The sequence below is a fragment of the Helianthus annuus genome, chromosome 6 (assembly GCF_002127325.2).
Source record: "Helianthus annuus cultivar XRQ/B chromosome 6, HanXRQr2.0-SUNRISE, whole genome shotgun sequence".
In the NCBI taxonomy this organism is placed as follows: Eukaryota; Viridiplantae; Streptophyta; class Magnoliopsida; order Asterales; family Asteraceae; genus Helianthus; species Helianthus annuus.
Genome location: NC_035438.2, coordinates 8,849,965 through 8,871,883, shown reverse-complemented (window position 1 = coordinate 8,871,883; position 21,919 = coordinate 8,849,965). Strand labels below are relative to the sequence as shown.

The window sequence follows — 21,919 nt, the reverse complement described above, 5'->3', positions numbered from 1 at the left end:
TTTTAGTTTAATAAAATAAATAAATCATTTAAATTAACTGAGTTAGTACTAAAGGACATAACTTGCAAGGGTTTGCAAACATCGAGTATGTTTTCTGTAATTATTGAAGACAAAGGACACAGTTTGCAATAAGTGACATACATAAAGGTTGAGTTTTGTAATTTACTCTATTTTAAAATATTATATATATATATTATCTTCTATATGAATTGTTTAAATTTATATTAAATTTAATTGTATAATTATCTTTTCATTGATATTAATTATCTATAAAAATAGATGGCTTCAATAAATGACAAGTGTCCAAAACTTGGTTTATTTTATTATAGTAGATAGATATATATAGGGTAGGGCTAGATAGAAAACCCTATCTATATAAAAAACCCTAGAAAACCCAACCTCCTGACATTTTTTTTTGAAAAAAATAACACATGTAATATACATGTTTTTTAAGAGTTTTGGGCCAAAAAAATCAAAAAAGCGCCGAAGGGATAATTTAAAAAAAAAAAAAAAAAAAATTCAGCAACTTTCAGCATTTTTGTCTAACACATGTTAGGCACAGAATTTTGTTTATTTTTTTTAAAAAAAATCCCTTCGGCGCTTTTTTGTTTTTTTTGGCCCAAAACACTCTAAAACATGTATATTACATGTGTAATTTTTTTCAAAAAAAAAAATGTCGGGAGGTTGGGTAAAATTGGGGGGAGATTTGGGTTTCCAGAGTTTTCTAAGAATTTGAGGGTTTTCTGTCTAGCATTACCCTATATATATATATATATATATATATATATATATATATATATAGGTAACTTGTAACACCCTAAAAACGTTTAACCTTAAAATGACGCAGCGGAAAACGAGTCATAAAATTTTTTTATTTTATAACTGATCTAACATACTTGAAAACCGATTTATACGACTTCTATACTATGTGCATCGTTCATCCTTAATTAAAATAACATTTATAACATATGAATACAACCCACGTGACAACTTTTCCGTACAATCCATGATCTTCAACTCGATCCTCATGCTCTTGTTCCTCATGAAGAATATAATGATCCGAATAGCCTGCGATCACCATACATCACTAACACATTAGTAAATGATGACATCATACAAAATTAATGAAAATATAATAACAATCGTAGCATTCTATCTGTGAGTTCTACTCCATCAAGATGTTCTTCCAAATTCGTTCTTTACACCGGACCTCCAATCGCTGAGAGCCCCACGCTTACCTTCCTGCACTTTCATTTCAGTCTCATAGATAACTCAGTTAATATCATCAATACTCGTATATATATTAGAACATACATACCTTTATCCAAGTCTCACTCTTTCGGAAAACCTTCGGTTAATTTAACACGCATACGTCTTATCTAACACAAATCCTTAAAAGATAAAAAATCCTACTTAATACATGCATACCTACATGCCCACGTACTTAATTCATTATCCCGCCAACTCGCTTACGTACCCCGATCTCATTTGCACATCACAATCACTTTATAATATCTATCGGATATGTTTCGATTCTTAAAAAATGAATTTCATACTCATCCGTAACTTACCAAGCCATTTGGTAGGGTTAAAGGACATTATAAAAACTTAACAAGGCTTGGAATGATTCCACGGGGTCCGAATTCGAAGGAAAAACAAGGAAATCCACAAACTTAATATTTGCATCTGACCTCCACCGTAAGCTACGGTGGTCACCGTAGCTTACGGTGGTCATTAAATGGCTTACGGCAGTCATGTACTGCCTTACGGCAGAAAACAGGTTCAGCACCCACCGTAACTTACGGTGGGCACCGTAAGCTACGGTGGTGCCCAGTTTGGCTCCCCAAATTGATGCTAGAACTCGCATAACTTATTCGTTTTGCATCCGTTTCACACGAAACCTGTTCCTAAACATCCGTAAAACGATTCCTTATGTGTTAGACTAAAGTTCCTTTCCCGGGACCCTGTTCATTACCCGTATTATTACCGTTAGCTTACTTATCTTTATTTATTCGACCCGTTTGGTCCCACAAGCTACCTTCAATTATTTATATCAATACTTATCTTAATGCTTTCAATTATTTCATATCGTACATAGCTTCCCTTCAATTACAAACAAGAAATCCTTATGTATACTAAGAAGCGAGTTGAAGGTCGCTTACCTCATAGACTCCATGCTTCTTGCTTGATATACCGCTTCCCTAGTCTTGCTAACTCCGAAGGTATAAGTCCACACTTCCGAGGGCCTATCCTTCATTAACATTTACATACACATGAATGTTAATCCACAAGCCAATGGTAATTAATCACATCAACAATCGGCTTTCATGTCATGTTGACTTCCGAGCATTCAATACCAACACACGTACTTGTGATCCTATCCACCTAACCTCTTCACATTTAGACTAATCGTTACAACATGGTCCTAGCATTAATGCTTTCGATTAAAATTCTACATGTCATCACTCACAACACATTCCTTTCATGTTTACCAACTAATGAATCACATAATATGTATCATTTATAACAACAAGGTTCATGGACCTCTAAAACGCCATCTTTTACCGATTACATGACTACTATAATTGAAACATGAAATTCACTCAAGACACCTTCCTTTTTGCATATTTACTAACATTAACACAACCAACTTATTATGCTAGGAATTTACGCTCTTCACGGACACAATATCATCTATTACTACTAGTTAAGCATTTCATCGAACACTTGGTGTGCATACAACCTACTATGCATAGTTTACAACTAGTTTAGGCATAGTCATCTCCTTCTAAATTCCAATCATTAAAAGAGTGCTCAAAATCACATTTCATTCATAGAATTAACCCTAGACTAACATCACATAACCTATTTCAAGTTAGGAACAAGTACATCAAACAAGACTTGGACATGGGTAGAACTCCCATGTCGCCGCTTCCATTCATTATTGTGGGTTTCCCTTTAAATCATCAAATTAATTGAACCTATTCATAACACATGATCTAAATGATGATTCTAACACCTCTACATGCACAATTTCATACAATTTCATAATTTGATCATACCCCAATTCATACAAACATCATCAAATCCAAGATTACAACTTACCATGTGTTTGTTAGGGCTAGATGATCATGTATTTGGGTCCATGCACAAGATTAAATCTTGAATTCCGCTCTGATACCAACTTGTAACACCCCAAAAACTCGAACTATTTAGTTGCTAGAATGTTACTACACCTACAAGAAAGAAATGTAATAACTAGGTTAATAAACCTAGTTAAATGCTTTGTTTAAAACAATTAAGGATATGAAGTTGGGATAAGTTTGAACAAAGGACAAACATGAGGGGTTGAAAATGGGCAAAGAGGAAGGTAAAATTATAAAACAAAAATCAAAAACACAAAAGCCCATTCTGGGCGTAGGTGTGTGTGCGAGCAGAGGAGAAGAAAAAGAGGGGGAACCCTCTCAAACCCTAAATCACAGAATCAATGTGAGAGAAGGGAGACACGGTGAGTCCGGCTGGTGGGAGCCGTTTGGGACCAGCCGATCCAAGGGGGCGGTTTGGGGGACCGGCGCCGGGCCTCAGCCGGCCCCCATACCGCCTGCCCCCATACCGCCTGGTCTAAGTGGGGGATTTTCTTTTTTATTGAATCTTTAGTTTTAGAATTTGAATTAGAATCTTTGCATAATGTTAGAACCTTAGACAACATCAGAAGCAAAACATCATATGACGATGTTAATATTCTCATTATTTTGTTTGGTTGAGGTTCTTTTTATTTACAATCTAGTTTTGTTTTTCTACATGTTTCAGGAAACGGATACACCAACCTCATTTGTTTTTCTAGTTGTTTCAGAAAGTATTATTTACAATCACTATTTGTTGAGTAATAGTTGTTTAATTTAGTTGATATGAAAATATTTATATTGAAATCACCTTTAAACTCATGCTAACATAACTGATTACACCATCAAAATTACCTTAACAACATTGAAATCACATTCAAAACCAAAGACAGATCAAATCATTTGAAGCGAGTTAATTTGATGACAAGACCTGATTTGACAAAAAGCATTTCGGAGACCAGACTGACCCAGTAAAAGTATCTGCATATAAACAAAAAAGTTGACACCAATGAATTAAATTCCTGGCTCCACCACACGTCGTTCACAAAAAAATAGTGTCCAGCTTCTAGGTACGATGATAAGACCACCCGTAGTGGGACATTACATAGGGCGTTTTTGGGCATTATTTTTGAAAAAAAAATTGGATTGGCATGTTTAAAAAAACGCCTAAAAGGGATAGTAGAAGGGTTGACTGACCAATGGGGAAACTTTTGCATTATTTAATTTAAAAAAAAATATTGTGTAATTAATGGAAGGGGCGTTTTTGGACATTATTCTCACTACGCCACTTTTGCAATAACCCCCAATAATACCCCATACTGACTGGACTTCCACGTGTCGCAAAACGCCCAATGGTGGGGGCATTATTGAGCTAAACCACTACACATGGTCTAATAATATTAATATAGTTGCTCAACATATAAGAATTCTCTTTATTTTATAAATATATACTTGTTACATGCTATCAGATCTTGTGCACCATCTCTTATAACCTTAGCATTTTTATTTTACTAGACTCGTTGATATGACGACGTTAAGAATTTACAACAGAAATAACAAAGTAAACCAAAACGGTGTATCAACTAAAACACCTAGCACTTGCAAAGGATGCTTGTTCGTGATAGTTCAATCAAAACTTATGTAATTCATAATCCTCATCATAAAGGCAAAAAAAAAAACCGATGTCAATTTTCAACAATAATAATGTGATTCTCCTATCTACCAACACTTGTACCTTCAAGCACTAGCAGATGGTTTCGGCCTGCATCTTTTCATGAACCGCTTTATAGCATTGCAGGCTACAAAGAGGTAACTTTAATTTCGAATCTCGATACTTGTACGCATTCGTACAAGATGGTCCAACACATCTTTCTCTTCTTGGGGGATAACTGCAGAAAAAAAAAAAAAACATATGATTTATAGTCACAAAACAGGTAAACTGTTGATTTTGATTTTTCTAAACTTAGATAAAATGTTTTATTACTTTATAGACTTACCAGCTAGACTTTGGGTTAAAAATATGAGGCAGACCGATATCTTCCGCAAATGCAACAGTAGTTCCCGTTGGTCCAATAACTGTTCGAATAGTGTTGGGTGCTAGTATTTTTGCATTGGCAGCCTTTTCCTAAAGATACGAAAAAAAATACATAACATTGGTCCAAATTCACATGGTTGACTATCAACCAACAAAGTCAACATGACCCGTACCTGCGCCAACTCTTCCTGGCGCTTCTTTAATTTGTCTTCTCGTTTCTTCCTACTTGAATCTTGACCAAGTATCTTCCTGATTGCTTCAGCCTAAACAGTTTTTGCACACGGTGTAAAAAAGGTTAAAAAAAAAAAAAAAAAGAGGGGAGACCGTAAAAATTTGGTCAAGCCGTCAAGGTAAGTCAAACCTCTGATTCACGAGCTGCTTTCTCATTCTGAATCCTGCGTCTTTCGGCAGCCTCGGCTTTCTTAAGTTGCTGCTCCACATCAGTAAGTTTCTCCTTTTGCTCTGTATATATTAAAAGCAAAAAACCACAAGCAAATTATGAATCCATACGGCTAGTGTAATTGTGTTTTGGACCTTTGGTTCACATGGTTTGTAGAAACTTACTTCGAGGTGCGGCAGGTGGCAATCCGTTTGGAAACTCGATTTGAGTAGCGGCAGAAGCAGAATCCCTACCAGAACGTATCGCACGTTGACGTGACGTGAGAGTTGTTTCCCTTTTAGCTACATTTTGAGAATCGGGAGAATCGCTTCGAGGTTTCTTTCCCTTGTTCCCTTCGTTCTCATTATCAGATACCAGATCTTCCTCCTCGTAATCTGTGTCAACAGAACCACTATCTCTCCCTGACGTTAATGGGCTCGGGTCGTCTTTAATAACTCTAGAAAGACTCCTGTGTTTCTTACTCGAATCATCATCGTAATCTCTACTTCTAACGCTTCTCAGTTTTTCAAGATACCGTATCTCATCGTCATCTTCGTCAACAAAATCACCATCTAAAACACGTTTTTTCGGTACCCTTTTGCTCTTTCTCGTGCTGTCGGTTTTTTCGGTACCCGTTGAAGCGTTTTCTCTCCCGAGGGTAAAACCGACCCTAGAGAAATCCTTCCAAGGAATCCCTTGTAACCCGATCTTTTTATCTAAAGACGGAGAATCGTCTTCATCAGAATTGTCCTGAAATTGTTAAGACGAATTAACTCCAAAAAGTAATTAAAAGTAAAGAACTTTGAAAATTCGTATTTAATGGTACAGCTGGCGATTTGCCTTGGAACGGACCTTGTAAACCGAAACAGCCAAGTTGACTCTTCTTTGTATAGTTTTTATTTCAAATGTTGAATACGCTGTTATGTGTGTCTAATATTCAAGAACCATCTAATTAACTTGAAAACCTAACTCAAATAATGATCTTTATATAGGGCTGCAAACAAACCGAACAAACACAAACAAATCCTTGTATGAGTTCATTCGTTAAGGATATAAACGTGTTCATGAACACTTACCGGACGAGATTTTCTGTTCGTGTTCGTTCGCTAATTTTAAGTAACGAACACAAAAGAACGAACATAAATGAACACGTTCACGAACAAACGCGGCCTCTGTTCATGTTCGTTCATTTAACTAAACGAACAAATTCGTGTTTGTTCATTTATTAAACGAACGAACACAAACGAACTTCCCGCCGCATGGTTCATTAACTGTTCGCTGAACATTCGTTTCGTTGTTTGCAGCCCCTGTCTTTATATAATTAACTAAAAACAGCCCAAACTGGATCGTTTTTTACTGGTTTGACCAATCCCACCGCCCAACCAACTAAAACAACTGGCCTCGGCTTGCCATTTTTCTAAACCATAATTAAGGTTTGGCCCAAAAATTCCGTCGAAACCGGCTGAACCAGACCGTGTCGTTGTGTACACCCCTAAAATTGGGTACACCACAAAATAAGATCAATAACCAAATGTAAGAAAAAACTTACAAACCATGAGTTGTAAGCATATCCAAGCTCACGAAAACCATATATATGCCAAGATTATAAAGCAACAAGAGTGACAAAAGAGCAATTAAAACATACTATACCTGAAGAATCAACTTTGGCCGAGCACGAGTCACATCCAAAGATCCTGAATTCTTCGAAGTTGCGGAATTAAACTTGGGTTGAATAGTCCTAGTCACACCACCTAACTTCAGTTTGACTTTTTTTAATTTATTTTCATTTGCATCTATCGAGCCACCATTGCTATGCGATTCATTATTATATCTCTTACTTGAGTAATCACTTTCTGATCTTGTAACACATTGATTAAGATTGTATACTTTTCTCTTAGGATTAGCATCAACGGCATTCTCATCACTTGATATCTTTCCGGCTTCATCTGACGGTGGTGTTGATGATAAGGATGATTGATCATGGTTTTCGGGTAATGCCGGAACTTCGGGTTTCGGTCTTCTGCTGGTTTGGGTCCTCTTTCGTTTAAAGGTGTTACCAGTGCCTTCGAGTCGAGGACCTCCAAACTCATCCATGTTGGCTCGCTTTTTAGCCAATAATTAGATAGTGGCAGAAAATCGCAACGTAAACAAACAGTCCTGCAGAAATATACTGAACGGTAAGCATCATAATCTAAACGATCCTTGATGACTCATGAACTACTAATTTCTTAATCAGAATGAAATTTCGATACAGATAGTAGTCCAGTGTACATATGTTCTTTAGTAACAAAAATATCAGGCACAGTCACGACATACAGATCATTAAGGATTGAGTAACCGAATCGAATTTTAAAAACATAACTGTTAAGGTCACGAAATGCCGATACACCATAAAAAAGGCAAACATTCTTCAGTAACAAAAATTTAGCAGCTTAGCAGTCCATATAATAAAGTTATTACTGCAGCAATCAAAATCATAAGACTGGACGGTATGGGGGCCGGCTTAGGCCCGGCGAGCCCCGGCGCCGGTCCCCCACACCGCCCCCCTCCCTTCCGTCCCGGCCTCACCAGCAGCCCACAGCCGAAGTTGCCGGGCCTCCTTCTCCTTTCTTCTCTCACATATACCTATACATACATACATATATATACACAAAGGGGTTCATCCTCCATCCCCCTAGGTCCATCCCCTCCAAGCCACTCCTACGTGGCGGTGACGTGGCGGCCCATCCTTGGAGGACTTGCCTCCTCCATACCTTCCAGTCTAAAACAAGCTAGTCACGTTTATTAAATATGACCCACCATACAAGAACCTACAAGACGATGAAAAACAAAACGATGCAGCTACATGTCTACTGTGTAGACTTTCTTTCCATGTCAATTCGAGTCCTTTTGGAACGAAAACTTGATTACAAATGTAATAGTATCTAAATCTAATTGTGTAAACCGTCCCGTCCCTTTAAAGATGGAAACACGATCGATTTTAAAACGCAACCAAACCCGATCAGTCATCATAAGCCAATGAATACTGGTTCATCCACAAAATTTGAAACACATACATAACAAAAAAAAAAACATATCAAAATCAAACAAACAACCCCCTCAAAAACCAAACCAAACCAAACCAAACCAAACCCAATCAAAAACAATAGAATAATAGATCAGAACAATTCACAATTCACAATTCACAAATCCCAGAGCCATAAACATCATACACATTACAAACACAACAAAATCCCCAAAACTAACACAAACCCAACTTAGGGCATACACATGAATCCAATCAAACCAACAAACAACAACCAACAACCCAAATCAAAGCTGAAACTAAAGAATTACCCAGTAAAAAGATTCAAAATTTAGACACCAAGAATCACCGACAGAGCGAATAGGTCGATACCCTTGTGGGATACTAAAGGGGAAGCGTACGTTAGAAAGAAGACGCACAGAGAAAGTGGTGATCGAATGAAACAAAGGGATGGAATAATGGATGGTGGATTGAATAATATAAAAGGGGAAAAAGAGAGTAAGGTGAAATTAGGGTTTGAGTAATTGGGGGTGGGGGTGAAGGTGGGTATAATGGGAAAGAGAAGGGGTGAAGACCGCTCGTAGTAGTAGTAGTAGTAGTAATCTTCTCCATTTTTTTGATTTCTTATCACACGTACAAACGAGAGACCCTCCTCCTGTGTGATTGATTTTGTTTACTCGGTTTGACCCGGATCCAGGATCCGTTTGTCTACCGAAACCCACCCGATTCATCTCCTCCGTTCCTTCTTTGATTCTTTCCCACTTCAGTTGTCCCCTATATATCTCTCTAGATTAACGGTCCTTTTTTTTCTGAAAGCATATGCCTATACATTAGTTTAGTTTGGGTTAGCTTATTTTCAACTTTTGCAAAAGGATTTTTTGTCAGGGGCGGATATATAGTTAAATAAGGGGTAGCCTCCGCTACCGTTTGGTCGGAAAATTTTTGACGTTTTTTCGATTTCGTTACCGCCTATTTATAAAACGTTCCCGCTTGGTCGGAATCCTAGATCCGCCACTGACTTTTGCCCAACTTTTGCCCAAAATAAGTCAGTAAATCCTGACTTTTGGCAAATCCAAAGGACTTTTGCCCTTCAAAAGGAAAGCCAAACACTTTTCAAAAGTCCTTTTGCCCTTCAAAAGTCCTTTTACCCTCAAAATAAGGAACCCTGAAGGGGTATGGTCCCAGATCTCGCGTCAGCATCGACCGCGAGTGACCATTACCCTTATCAAAACCCCCACTAGCTAACAACCTACTTATGTCCGTGCGGGAACGCATCTACACAGTGGTTGAATCCAATCTGTCCAGTGATGGAGGAGGACTTACCTGGAATATGAGAACGGTATAGCGATGCGGCTGGCACCGCATCTGGTGTATGAAAACGGAAGTATTCACAGCAATGCGGCCTGGCACCACATCCAGTGAACACTTCTATCAATACAGAGAAGCTGGATAACAGCAACAGTCACCACAGCTGACGATGCGGCCTGGCACCGCATCTCGCGTATTTCTTGATCAGAAGAGTAGGACGCGGGAACATCTACAGTTACCGCAGACAGCGATGCGGCTCGCACCGCACCCTGTCTACTCATCAAGTGGGACTGACACCACATAGCAAGTAGCACCAATGGCAGCCGCCTGTCAGGGCTACGTAAGCAGCAGACTGACGTGGCGTCACCTCCCCGGCCGACATGTCTGACACACCTGCAAAGGTGCAGCATGCCGTCAGTCTATCCATCTACCTCCTCCTTCACTCCTCGGCTATAAATACCAACCCCAAACCAGGTTTGAGGTATCTCTTCACAACTCTCTCACTACTACTATCATACTTCGCTTCCCAAGCAGACTACTGATTCTCACGCCGGAGAGTGGTAACAAGGAGCACCCCCCACCTCATCCTCCTTGTTACGAGTCACGGTTTGTTTCCTTGTGCAGGAGATCAACCCACCGGTGACCAGCCAGCGATCCTAGGAAGGGATTAACCCTTCTTGACGAGACCAGTGAGTTAACCCTGCCCGGTTAACCATTGTTTCATCAAACCCCAAACACCCTCTTGGACCTTTCGCTCATGCTAGCACCGCCCATAGGTTTAATCTCAAGGGAAAATAACAAAATTAGCTTGTCCACTCTTCCAAAATAGTAAGCTGAAACCCCAATATAAGCCACGTGTATTCTAAACGCTTTAAGCCTTTTTAGCCTTCTCTATAAAGTATAAAGGCTTCAGCCATCTCTCGAGAGGCGTTAGCATTTTTGTTTTTTTAGATATTTTTCAGGTATAACTTTTTTTCATACAGTTATATTTTTTAAAAAAATTACACCAAATTAAAGATGATAAAGTTATCTTTAATTTGATGTTATTTAAAAAAAAATAATTGTATGAAAAATTATACCCGTTTAAAAATCATGATGTAAATATATATACATATAAAAAGAAAGGGTTGAAGCCTCTGTAGAGAGGCTATACCTGGTGTAGCGTCTTTAAAGAGCCTTCAGCTTTTTTTTTTTTCCACCATGATTTTCAAATGGGTATAATTTTTCATATGGTGCATAGTTATCAAAAGCGCTCGCCTGTTGCGCCTAGGCGCAATTTTCAGGCGAGGCGCAACCATGCCGCTTTGCGCCGTCAAAGGCGCACTTCTGGTAAGTTTCCGGCCGAAAACAACTTTCCGGTGACTTTTCCGGCCAGATTCTTGTCAGTTTCCGGCGAACTTTTTGCAAAATGATGCTAAATTTCGTCTAGAACAGATCTCTGGTTGTGGGTTCATCACCGGAGGGGAGAAAGAAGAAGACGAAGAGTGAAAAAGAAGACACCTAAAAAACTTCCTTTTAAAGCTGTTTTGCAGAAAATTTTGGGACTGTTTACTGTTTGACCTTACCTTTGCAGTCACTTTTGCAGAAAAGACTATTTCAATAGTAAAACAAAATTCATTTTTCTTTTAACATATTTTAAATTACCATAGCAAGTACACAGATTATCTTAAATCGTTTTTAACTAATTAGATGATTTTAAAATCTTGTTATATTAGTTCTATAATATATTTATAGAGTAATGTTAGTTTTATATACCTACAAGATATATTTATTATTTTTTCAATACATAATATATTGTAATTATTTTTCTTTTAAGTTCGCTTTTTTTTCTCAGGCCCTCGCTTTTTTTGCGCTTTGCGCCTAGGCCCTAGGCGATGCCTATGCGCCTTGAGTGCGCCTAGCGCATTTGATAACTATGATATGGTGTATGAAAAAAGTTATACCCATTTAAAAATCATGGTGGAAAATACATAAAGAAAGGAAAATGTTAAAGCCTCTCTAGAGAAGGCTGAAAAGGCTTAGAGCCTTTAGAATACACGTGGTGCAATGTGGTTAGTTAATGCTGAAAGAATTTTCAAAGCTGCTACAGGAGCCTCCATTTCAGTGAGAATGCTCATGGTGGGGTTTCAGCTGGTTATTTTGGAAAAGTGGACCGGCCATAGGCTAATTTCGTTATTTTCCTTAATTTTAATGTGATTTTATTTGTTTTACCGAGAAAAGGATCTTCTACAAGACAGAAATCCGGTGCGAAGCATATGTGAGAATGAGGAAGTGACAAGTGTTAATGTAGGAAGGGTAATTTTGTCTTTTCTCAAGTGAACTAGTTTCCACCTTAATTTTCAAACGACAATAACTTTTTCATACGTTAATATTTAAAAAAAAATACACTGTATTAACGAGCTTTTCCTTCTCTTTAATTCGAGCAGCCCGTTGCTATAGTTTTCTTTTAAAAAAAATTACAAGATTTTGAATACCCATTACGTGATTACGTGACACTGAATACCCGGTACCCATTATGTGATTTTGAATACTCTGTTATTGACTACATGATTTTTATCTTGTTTTGTTTTATCTGCCACTTTCTATAGTTTAGACCCAGTACCCATTACGTGATTTTGAATACCAAGTACATGACTACGTGATTTTTGTTTTGTTTCATTTTGTCTACCGCTTTCTATAGTTTACCCGTCTATAACTCACAAAGCTGGTGAATTAAGATTTTTATATTTGTATCACTTTCCGAAAGTATTTAGTGAACAGTTATCACTTTCTGAAAATATTTAGTAAATAGGTATCACGTAAACAACACACCTAAAAAACAAACATTGATATTTTATAACACATGAATTTCTTTTTACCGGTGTCACATGATATGACATGCCTCTCTATTACTTAGGTCCACCTCAGAACACAAACTTGGATTATTATGCAACTTAAATCAATACACAACCAAACTTGTAACAAAAAAAAAAAAAAAAAATCTAAGAAAATGCAGCTTCAACAAATATATGTTTCTTCTTGGGGTAACCCATACCAAGTGCATGATTAATATACACCTTCCCATCCTTCACCATGGCTGCAGTTGCAAACCTATGTGTTAGCACAGGTGACCTTCCAACAACCGAACCGGTTAACCAATCATCCCCGGTCTCAACTAGTTTCACACCAGTGACTCCAGCCACAACAAGTTTAGTGGGTGACAAAAGTTCCAAACCATCTGCAAATGTCAGCTTACTGTCAACTTTAATCACACTGACTTTGTTGTCATTATTGATTTCAACCTTGAAAAGGGTTCCAGTCATTGTGTGCGCGACAATCAAGTACCCGTTTGGATGGTAGACAATCCCGTTAAGGGTCAATATGTCATTGTACCATTCTTTAGCATGGAAAATTGGGCTCTTTATGATCGATAAGAGTTGACCGTCTACCCCGACTTTCCAAATTTGAGTACCTTTGACGTCTGTTACGTATGCATTCCCTTCTGCATCGACGGTAACATCATCTGCACAACTTTTTCCATCACCTGCATTCCCTTCTGAAATTTAGTATACACCTAAAGTACGACGAAAAGTGTAATTTACTCTTAAATAAAGGAGTGATCAAACCTGAGGAACTGAGGTGAGTATAAAACAAGCGTTCCCACGAATCCAGATCATAGGCTGCAACCGCACTGTAAGTGTTGCCAGACACATCAGCGATGGCCGCCAACACTCGGTTCCTTGGGCGGTCAATGAAAACACCACACGTCCCATTCCCAACAAAATCGGTATTATTCACGACAGGAACCTCTTCCAGGACAACTTTTGGGTTGTGGTTGTCGGGAACATGGACAACGCCGAGGCCACCAGTGTCAGTGAAGGAGACGATGAAGCGGTGGTTGACTTCGTCCCATTTGCTGGATTCTCTGAGCCAACTTGTGCTGTGAAACTGGTAGTAGTTAGTGGCCGGGGTGGCTGATTCGAGCGATATGATGATGGCTGATGGTATTGCCGTTAGGAGCATAAGTAGCAACAAAAAATTGGTGGAGCAAAAAAAGGAAGCCATTAGGATGAAGATATAAGAACAACTATATTATAGCATCTTATTAATATTACAACATCTTGAATCATTTGGTCTTATATCACGTCTAGCCGCAGTTTTAAATGTTAAGCGTTCTAGAAAAACAAACCGCATTTGTTGATACTTTTATTCTTTAGTAATAAATGGAGCATGAACATGTAAACCATATCCCTTGATCCAATACAAAGCAAACGTTACATGAATTGTTACATAAATAATAAGCAATATTTTTAAAATCAGATGTCATGTCATATTTTTTTAGGTTAGAGGTAAGTAAAAAATTGTTACAATAAATAACAAGCAAAAAAAAAATAATAATAAAAAGATAACAAGCAAAAATGGTAATTTATTTTATATAAAAAGGTTACATCAAATGATAGAAGAATTGTTGTATCAAATGACAAATTTAAATGAATTTGCTTCCTCCAATTTCATGTTGCAGGATTGTTAGTTTGTTACAAAAATTAATTGTATCCAAGTCGCATACAAGTTTGTTTTGTTTTCGTTTCAAGACTATAGGGACGGTACAATAGCCATCCCTTCATATATACATTGCACAGCATCAGCCGATTGTGTATTCTCAGGAGCTGATATGGCACGCCTGCTAAATAGCTTTTCAAATAACCAGTGACCAATTGTTGCTCCAAAACGAGAATCTGAAATATGATAATATTGTGAAAAAGAATAAATTAACATAATATCCAGAGTAAACTTCCGTTTTGCTCCCTGTGGTTTGGTCACTTTAACGGTTTTGCTCCAAACCTTTAAAAATAGCCATTTTTACTCCCTGATGTTTCGGTTTTTTTGCCAATTTGCTCCCCGCCTCTAAATCCATCCAAATTGTTTGTTTTTTCCATTTTGCTCCCCGCAGGGAGCAAACTGGCAACAAAACCAAAACATCAGGGAGTAAAATGGCTATTTTTAAAGGTTTGGGGCAAAACCGTTAAAGTGACCAAACCACAGGGAGCAAAACGGAAGTTTACTCTAATATCCACCTAAACCAAGAGAATATTTATCTTGAGCATAAATGATAAAATCAGAAATTACCAAAGTGATGATCTTGTATGAAAATGAAGATCATCAACTCCATTGTCTTCCAGCTCAGCAACAGCACCACCACCACCAGAGGCGACAGCTTTATCCTCAGAGCCTTTAGTTTCTTTGCTTTCATTGTTTTTTGATGCAATATCTTCTGAAGAATTTGAAACACAGAATTTCTGTAGCCACCTGTCAGTTTCCCAAAGGACATGCATTATGCTCTCCCGTGATGAATAACCATGGCTCTCAAATGGTAGGATGACTAGGCGAGAGAGGGCCCCGTGACCCTTTAAAGCATTGAAGAAACGATCCGACTGCATCGTTAAGGTTCCTGAATTATTGTCTTCTTCTCCATGAATAAGTAAAATGGGCTTCTTAATCTTATTGGCGGACATGAAAGGACTCATCTTGATGTAAGTATCAGTAGCTTCCCACAGCGTTCTATCCTCACTCTAACGAAAATATATATAATATATACCCATAAATACAGTATACATATTAGTTTACATTGATTTTTTTTTTGTGTCTGAAAAAAATATGTTACCTGAAACCCGAAAGGCGTTAGTGTTCTATTGTAAGCTCCTGAGCGAGCAATTCCACAAGAAAAAAGATGAGGGGCATGTGCTAAGAGATTTGCGGTCATGAATGCTCCATAAGAATGTCCCCCAATAGCAATTTTGTCTGGATGAGCCACCTTCAGTTTTTTAAGAAAAATAGCATAAGTTAAATTAATCCAAAGTACAGGTGGCAAGGTTGGGGGGTTGTTGAGTAATCGTCTAAAAAATATTCGAGTCAAAACGGGTAACTTTTAGCTCCGGCTGAAACGGGTTGGGTCGGGTCGTAACCATTTTTTTGCCCATTTTAAGGAGTTCTTTAACATATAATGTATTAAAAAAAATATTATGACAGTAACAATGTAAATTAACCTATTGGTAATCAAATGGATCAGAAGAAAAGAATTTACCCCACGGCGGATAACTTCCTGAACTGCAGCCTCTGCACTCCAAACAAGTTGTTCAACGTAACTGCTCACAAAAAAAAAAAAAAAAAAAAAAAAAAAAAAAATCACATAAATTAGTCATTAAACGGTGAGAAACAGTCATAAATAGCGAAACAGGATAATATCTTCATCCACAAAAGATTACCTATCATTTGCCTCTTCTTTTCCCTCACCAATGATAGGTATTGTGGGTCCAGACAATATCGCAAATCTGCATAACTTATGATATCATTAAACTGATCAAATACTAATGGAAAATCATGTAACGAATTTTTAATATAAATCATTTTAATATCAAATAAAATATTAAATAAACTAGTAATACCTCCTTGCCAACCAAAGCAACGGTGAAGTTGAACCTATGCCAGGAAACTCATTAGGTGAACCACGAACTTGACCCGCTGCTTCTTTATTCTTAAACTCACCAGGATAAGCCCAAACCAAACAAGGTAACGGGCCATCCCGTGACGGGTCATAGCCAGGTGGCAGGTACAAATTTGCCGTCAATTGCACCCCATCTCGTCTCTCATACCGCACCATTTCCTTGTGTAATGATGCCAACTGCGGGTATGGATGTGGAAAGCTAGTGATTTGAAATGCTTTCCTATCGGGCCAGTGTTGTATATAATATTGGGTGTTTTCAGTCTTTGACTCTTTGGAAGTCAACACTTTTAGCTCGTTCACGTTCAAGTCTCCTGCTGTTTGGTCCGACATTAAAGCCACAACACTCTCGTAATACTTCTCCTTGTCGCTCTGCCATATTCTTTCCTTATCTCCCGTATCTCTGAAATAAGTTGAGCCATATGATAGAACTATAACATATAATTTAGGGTTTTTACATCAAAATGTATACTTTTGCCACACTGAGACTGAGACACGGCCCAGACTCCTACGGGAGGCAGCAGTGGGGAGTTTTCCGCAATGGGCGAAAGCCTGACGGAGCAATGCCGCGAAGGCGCGAACCATTTTCAAAAATTAATTTATTTGTATGTAACATACTTACATGTCAAAGAGGTCTAAGAAAGGTATGTTTCCTTCTGGGGTAGCACCACTTCCGTTTAGTAATAAATACGTCCCTTCTTTATCTTCCTTTTTAAATTTAGCAATGATATATGTTCCATCTGGAGTTCTCCTTAACATGGGAGAACCGGGGTCCGAGTAAACATCTTCAGACGATCTATCAAATAATAAACGTGGGGTCTCGTGGGACCCAGGGGCAACCAACCACGTTCTTACACGTCGTGTTTTGTACCATGATTCATATACTAGGGCAAGTGAATCATCACACCAGCTAATTCCTCTGAAAACATTCAAAATGTCGCATCAGCTACTTAACTTATGTGTAGCAAAATTACTGTATGTGATTTATTTTAGATACTTACCCATAGCGAAGATCAAGCTTAAAAAAGATTTTTGGCTCTTCACCTTCAGGGGCATCGGCAGCTTGTGTGTAGACTATATCACGAGGAGAAACTTCTACTTTAGCATCACCACCGTCTTGTGTCTCCACCCTTTAAAAAATAGCATTTATTTAAACCGTTAAACAGGAAATAACACAATCTGGGGGTGTTTGACTTGGTGTTTTGAAGTCGCATATATCCGTTTCTAGTGTTTGGGTATAGTGAAAATCATTCATATCATTTAGAGGTTAATTAATCAGCTTTGGAGCAACTGCAAGCCTGCAACAAAACAGTTTCTGCTATGGAAATTATAATATAGGTTGATTCATAATTACAAGTTTACCCCTAGGGTGAAATAAACTATTTTCAATAAGCTGATAATCACATGATATGATTTTAAGCAAGAAGTATACATACCAGTAAAGATCTGAAGGCTTATCTTCTCTCCAATTCAAAGACCGCATGCCTTTTCTAACACTATTAAATGTAATCGGAATATCCTCAGCAAGAGGCAAATCACAAAGTGTTCTTATAAATTTCCCATCAGCGGACCACAAATCATCTTTTGTAGGGAATCTGCCACATGGCACGTTAAAAGAAAACGGCCTATGAATTGAGCTTAGTAAAACATATTTCTGATCAGGAGATGGATCTAGTGACGTATATATAGCTGGTTCCCCAAATAATTTCACACTTCCATCTAAAGACACCAAAACAAGCTGTGATGTGGCGTAATATTCGAATAAATCTTCATCGTATTCATCTTTCAGCAAATCTTGGTACGTTCGGGATTGAACTACACTCTTTCGCTCGTTTGATTGGATTTTAGGACCCGAAGGGACTAATGGTTTTTTCGGAGGGCTTCCACGAGATAATGGGATGGTACAGACTAAGAGTGTAGAATCATTGACCCACACGTAACTGCAAGTTCACAGAAACAAATTATTGTAACCAAACAAGTTACTTTATTTCTAAATTGTTCGAATGCAAACCAGAAAATTATAGGTGTCAGTTTTATAACCCATTTGGGTTGTGTTCTATCTCTGACGGGTCAAATCAGTTAAACATAAGAGATTCCGTTAAAAAGATACGAATCGTTACAGTCTTATTGAAGCCATTGAACTGTACTCAGCTGCAAAAGAACCTCCTAAATCGGTTAGTTGTAAAGAGTGGAATAATACTGTAATTATATAGTGTGTATAGTTATGTTTAGCAAGTACTATTTATATAAATGATAAATAGAGTGTTTACAGCCGTACAGGTCAGACAGACCAGTCCTGTTCTGTTTGACTTGTACTAAAAGTTACCCGTTTTGACCCGTTACCCAACCCACCCGACCAACCAATTTTGCCAGCTGAGAAAGTGATCAATACTTGTCAAAAACTGCATTGAGAAACACATCTGGCGCGTGAAACAAGGGCTTAGCTTTTCCTGTTTCCACATCTGCAACCCATACTCTAAGCTTACTGCCAATATCGTCCTCCTGTTTCAGTTGATTTGTTAGATGATTAGGCCTTAGGATTAGCAAGACTCTTTTATGTACAAAATTGTAGATAACTGGATGGTAAATCAAAATACTATTAACACGTTTTCTTTAGTGGGTTTCGGTAGTAATCATAAAGGCCACTACCTGGTCTTGCCGAATGCTGAAGGCTAAATGCTTGCCATCTGTTGACCTTGTTAAGAATAAAGAAATGAAAAACCAATTTAAAAACAGAGAAAAATGGCACAGTATTGTAGCATATTTATAATAAAAAAAAAGGCAAAATTCATGAAACAGAAACGAACTTTACATTTTTTCCAGATTTCGTAACCAACTCTAAATTAGGATCAACTTAGAAACCACCAATATGTCACGATGTCACGCCAGCCGCAACATTAGATACCATACAAGAAATGCAATGTATATTTAAGATTATTATTAATTGACAAGTCAGATGCCCGGTGACGCATACGTATACACTAAAATGATAAATATGATGCCACATCAACGATTTATGAAAAACAAGCAAAATTTTTACTTGCTACTGGTTGAAGTGTTGACAGGGTTATTTGTTACTTTAGTTAGTAACAACATGTAACTTGGTTGCAAAAATGAGTAATAAAGAGTAAGTTGGTTAATTTAAGTATTTGAGACTGATTTACGGTGTCGGTTGCTAAAACGAGAACATGTTTAAAATTCATTTCTATTTCGTGCGTTTCCCTAAATAATAAGATCAAAGACGATAGAGGTTACCATGAAACAAAATTGATCTTAGATCCATCTGGAAAGCCATGTATCACTTTTTCTGGACCTAATGTGCCGTCATCCTTTAGATCATGGATTCCGATACCAGTATAGAATGACCTATCAATAAACAAAAAATTTTATTCATTCAACCATATCAAGTTATCAACCACATTTAAAAGTATATAAATAAAAACACTAGCATTCCCGTGACTCACATCCTACTACGTGTATTCGATTTCCCATCAATACGAATGCCTGCAAGTTTGTCCTCTGGTTTTGCCAGCTCAGACAATGGAGGTAAAGATCTTCGCTTTAGGAATAAAATTTTATCCCTGTTTGGAGAAAATGATAAAGATGGAAGTGGTGGTGCATCAACAATATCTTTAATTTCTGGTGGAGGCAGGCGATATCCACCGTTCGATTCTAATTGCATCACATTTAAGATGACATAAAAACTATTAGTTCATCACCAACCCAAAAAATGCATATAAAAAACAAGTCAATTGCCAATGTAGAACTCAAATTGTGTACAACACATGCTGTGTAATTAGGTCTAGAGGTTAGGATCAAGTTGCAAACACACATACAAATAAACTGCAGAAAAGTAAAGAACACTAGGATTTACGTGGTTCGGGGGCTGCAACCACGGTATAGTAATATTGCTCTTTGCTCTCGTGATGAGAAATTATAAGTACAAGATCATCTATACATGATTACAGGTTACGGTTTATAGCTTATTCCCCGAAAAAAAAAACAAGTAAATGGGCTATAATTGAAACAGGGCAAGCCTTGTATCTTCTAAATTGGCCCATTTAACTAATTAAGCCTCCATAAACCCAACACTAGAAACTACAATTAGGGCTGCAAACGAACTAAACATTCGTTCATTAAGGAAATAAATGTGTTCACCAACTATTAACGAACACTTACCGAACAAGACTTTTTGTTCGTGCGTTCATTAAGGAAATGAACGTGTCATGTTCATTTGTGTTCGTTCGTTAATTTTAGGAAACAAACACAAACGAACGTTCATGAACAGTTGAACACAAACAAGCATTCATCAACATAAACAAACACAATATTTATTACAAATATACATCTACAGTAATATTTATTAAAGGGTACATAAATATGATTAAATGTTATAGACTATGTAACATACAATACACTAGTATTTATTAAACATTTTTAGTGAGACATTTGAAGTATTTAAATAAAATATATAAACACAAACGAACACAGACGAAAACGTTACCATACGTTCACGAACATAAATGAACAAACACTGCCTTTGTTATGTCCGTTCTTTTAACTAAACGAACAAAATTTCATCATGTCAATGTTCGTTCATTTACTAACCGAATGAACACAAGAGAACTTCCAACCGAACGTTTCACAACATGTTCGTTATAAATTCAATTCATTTGCAGCCCTAACTACAATCAACTACCTACACAAGGTCTGAAACAAGAGTAACTTAGGTTTTCAACCGAATTACTCTTCCAATTAAACTACTAACTAAACTCCAATAACAATCAACACACGGAGGATTATCGAAATTCAAAACCACAGATATATTAACTACCGTCATCTTCATGTGCAGCTGAAGAGCCATTAGGACCAGCGGCATCTTCGGTGGCGATTGCAGCAACAGGTACAAGCTTCTGTAACCGTGAAGTAGACATAGGTTGAAGAAAGCGGTTATGTGAATGATTTCGTGTTGTAGAGGATGAAATACGACAGCGTTTGAAATGTAGAGAAGGAGGGGAATGAGGAAGAAGAAGAAGAGTGGGTGAAGTGAGAGAGAGTTGGTGTAACCGCATGATGATTGATTGATTGCCTGATAAGCAATGGCTTCTTCAATCGAACGCGAATATTATTGTTAGATGAAGTGCTGGTTGTGTTTGTGGACATTTGTTATTGGACCAGAGCCTCTGACACTGATATTTACCCGATATCCGACCCGGATTCGTTGGTACTTTATTGGTAGGAGTGTAAACGGGCCGGGATGAGCCCAAGCTCGACTAGGCTCGAGCTCGGCACGTTATGTTTTTACAAAGCTTGAGCTCGGCTCGGTTCGAGCCTACTTCTTTGAGCTTGAGCTCGAGCTCGGCTCGCGAGTAAAACCCAAAGCTCAAGCTCAGCTTGACTCAGCTCGAACTATTTTGAGAACAATCTTAAACGAGCTGAAAGCTCGGTTCGAGCTCGCTTCAACATCGCTTAAACAAACCAAAACTCGGCTCATCAATGTTATCACCATTATTATTATATTAGTTATAAAAAACTAAAATTTTGTTTCCTAAACGAGCTTTATTTCAGGCTC

At 37.7% G+C, this 21,919-nt stretch overlaps 3 protein-coding genes across 6 annotated transcripts; all 3 read right to left on the bottom strand.

The window, feature by feature from the left end:
- Positions 1 to 961: 961 nt before the first annotated feature.
- LOC110864608 lies at positions 962 to 9,305 on the bottom strand. 4 transcript variants are annotated; one of them, XR_004860020.1, is made up of 9 exons: positions 8,873 to 9,305; positions 7,187 to 7,693; positions 5,722 to 6,286; positions 5,519 to 5,619; positions 5,331 to 5,420; positions 5,120 to 5,247; positions 4,858 to 5,011; positions 3,106 to 3,236; positions 962 to 2,251 (listed from the first exon to the last, which is right to left on the bottom strand). XR_004860020.1 is itself a non-coding variant. In XM_022113723.2 (7 exons), exons 2-7 carry the CDS (start codon positions 7,628 to 7,630, stop codon positions 4,867 to 4,869), a joined length of 1,473 nt encoding a protein of 490 aa, XP_021969415.1. In that variant the 5' UTR covers positions 7,631 to 7,693; positions 8,873 to 9,305; the 3' UTR covers positions 4,605 to 4,866. The 4 variants fall into 4 exon arrangements, 2 of the variants coding, with proteins under 2 accessions (XP_021969415.1, XP_035830271.1); XR_004860019.1 differs by having other exon boundaries at positions 962 to 2,246; XM_022113723.2 differs by lacking the exons at positions 962 to 2,251; positions 3,106 to 3,236 and having other exon boundaries at positions 4,605 to 5,011.
- A 3,376-nt stretch (positions 9,306 to 12,681) lies between these two features.
- LOC110864610 lies at positions 12,682 to 14,058 on the bottom strand. The gene is made up of 2 exons (XM_022113725.2): positions 13,475 to 14,058; positions 12,682 to 13,392 (listed from the first exon to the last, which is right to left on the bottom strand). Exons 1-2 carry the CDS (start codon positions 13,911 to 13,913, stop codon positions 12,851 to 12,853), a joined length of 981 nt encoding a protein of 326 aa, XP_021969417.1. The 5' UTR covers positions 13,914 to 14,058; the 3' UTR covers positions 12,682 to 12,850.
- Positions 14,059 to 14,254: 196 nt separating this feature from the next.
- Positions 14,255 to 21,533, bottom strand: LOC110864609 (probable glutamyl endopeptidase, chloroplastic). Its single transcript, XM_022113724.2, has 14 exons — positions 21,182 to 21,533; positions 19,812 to 20,019; positions 19,603 to 19,713; positions 18,997 to 19,042; positions 18,740 to 18,849; positions 17,784 to 18,287; positions 17,349 to 17,477; positions 16,970 to 17,266; positions 16,292 to 16,750; positions 16,112 to 16,177; positions 15,931 to 15,991; positions 15,511 to 15,660; positions 14,976 to 15,418; positions 14,255 to 14,584 (listed from the first exon to the last, which is right to left on the bottom strand). Coding segments are annotated over exons 1-14 (2,823 nt in total). The 5' UTR covers positions 21,420 to 21,533; the 3' UTR covers positions 14,255 to 14,583.
- Positions 21,534 to 21,919: the final 386 nt, after the last annotated feature.

Coding starts and splice junctions, on each gene's coding strand:
- LOC110864610 (XM_022113725.2), bottom strand. CDS start 13,913: ATGGCTTCCTTTTTTTGCTCCACCAATTTTTTGTTGCTACTTATGCTC. Junction 13,393..13,474: donor TACTCACCTCAGTTCCTCAG/GTTTGATCACTC, acceptor AAGGGAATGCAG/GTGATGGAAAAAGTTGTGCA.
- LOC110864608 (XM_022113723.2), bottom strand. CDS start 7,630: ATGGATGAGTTTGGAGGTCCTCGACTCGAAGGCACTGGTAACACCTTT. Junction 5,421..5,518: donor AAGCAGCTCGTGAATCAGAG/GTTTGACTTACC, acceptor AAAACTGTTTAG/GCTGAAGCAATCAGGAAGAT. Junction 5,012..5,119: donor TTTAACCCAAAGTCTAGCTG/GTAAGTCTATAA, acceptor TTTTTTCTGCAG/TTATCCCCCAAGAAGAGAAA.
- LOC110864609 (XM_022113724.2), bottom strand. CDS start 21,419: ATGCGGTTACACCAACTCTCTCTCACTTCACCCACTCTTCTTCTTCTT. Junction 18,850..18,996: donor TCAGCATTCGGCAAGACCAG/GTAGTGGCCTTT, acceptor CAACTGAAACAG/GAGGACGATATTGGCAGTAA. Junction 15,419..15,510: donor TAACGCCTTTCGGGTTTCAG/GTAACATATTTT, acceptor TATTTTCGTTAG/AGTGAGGATAGAACGCTGTG.